Raw genomic sequence first — 930 nt, forward strand, 5'->3', positions numbered from 1 at the left:
TGTGTGTGTGTGTGTGTGTGTGTGTGTATGAATGAGAGCGCGTCCCGGCCATGTCGACATCCGGAGCTCTGACAGGATATTATGTTGACTCTCTTGTTATGCCGGACAACGAGGAGAATCGCTTCCCCTCAGGTTCAGGACTCATTCAGCACAGGCCCTCCGTTCTACCCACAGACCATACAGAGCTCGGTCCCTGCACATTCTCGGCAAAGCAACCCGTTTATGGTGGCTCGGGTTGGGGCCACATCCCAACGCATTACTCCAGCGGTGTACCGTCAGTATATCAGCCGCATACGCAACCTCCAGTAGTTGGGGATTATGTGCAGTCTTGGTTTTTGGACTCTGCATGTGGGCTGCCACTCTCTGAGGTACCGACAATCCATCACTATCTTGCCAAACCTGATACAAATAGAACGAATGATAACGGCACAGAGGCCAGTTCACATGCCGTACTCCCTTCTGGAGTCTTCACTAACGGAGGATGTTCTACCAACACTGAGACAGTATCTGGCCGGACTGCTGACAAGGGAGACGATATAGAGGAGAAACCGGGCGCTGATCCAGGTAAGGCTGGCCAAATGGTGGGATATTTGAGTACAATTATATAAAATTTATATTAAGCACTATTGATAAATTCCTGCGTTTTAATATTATTCTCATTCTAGTTAAAGGCTGTAAAATCGTGCGAAATAGGATATTCACTTCCGTTTAGGCGTGATTGTTACGAGGCCCTGAGATATGTTTGGGTAACTGTGATTTATGCCATTGTCTGGATTTTTAGATATATGGTCTTGTGTTAAAATCGTTCTCTACTCGCTTTTGATTTCGAAACCTTCTTTCCCTTCCCTCTACCTTTCCCCAGACAACCCTGTGTCAAACTGGCTACACGCGAGCTCGACGCGTAAAAAACGATGCCCTTATACTAAGCAC

General features: G+C 47.2%; 1 protein-coding gene across 1 annotated transcript; it reads left to right on the forward strand.

Annotated features, from left to right (window-relative positions):
* Window positions 1-6: 6 nt before the first annotated feature.
* LOC107735688 (homeobox protein Hox-A9a-like) lies at window positions 7-927 on the forward strand (the record flags this gene model as incomplete). Its single annotated transcript, XM_016547292.1, has 2 exons — window positions 7-564; window positions 863-927. Coding segments are annotated over exons 1-2 (579 nt in total), but the record flags the coding sequence as incomplete, so codon positions are not given.
* Between the last annotated feature and the right edge of the window lie 3 nt (window positions 928-930).

Source organism: Sinocyclocheilus rhinocerous, unplaced genomic scaffold (genome assembly GCF_001515625.1).
Source record: "Sinocyclocheilus rhinocerous isolate Xijiao unplaced genomic scaffold, SAMN03320098_v1.1 C36237954, whole genome shotgun sequence".
Taxonomy (NCBI): domain Eukaryota; kingdom Metazoa; phylum Chordata; class Actinopteri; order Cypriniformes; family Cyprinidae; genus Sinocyclocheilus; species Sinocyclocheilus rhinocerous.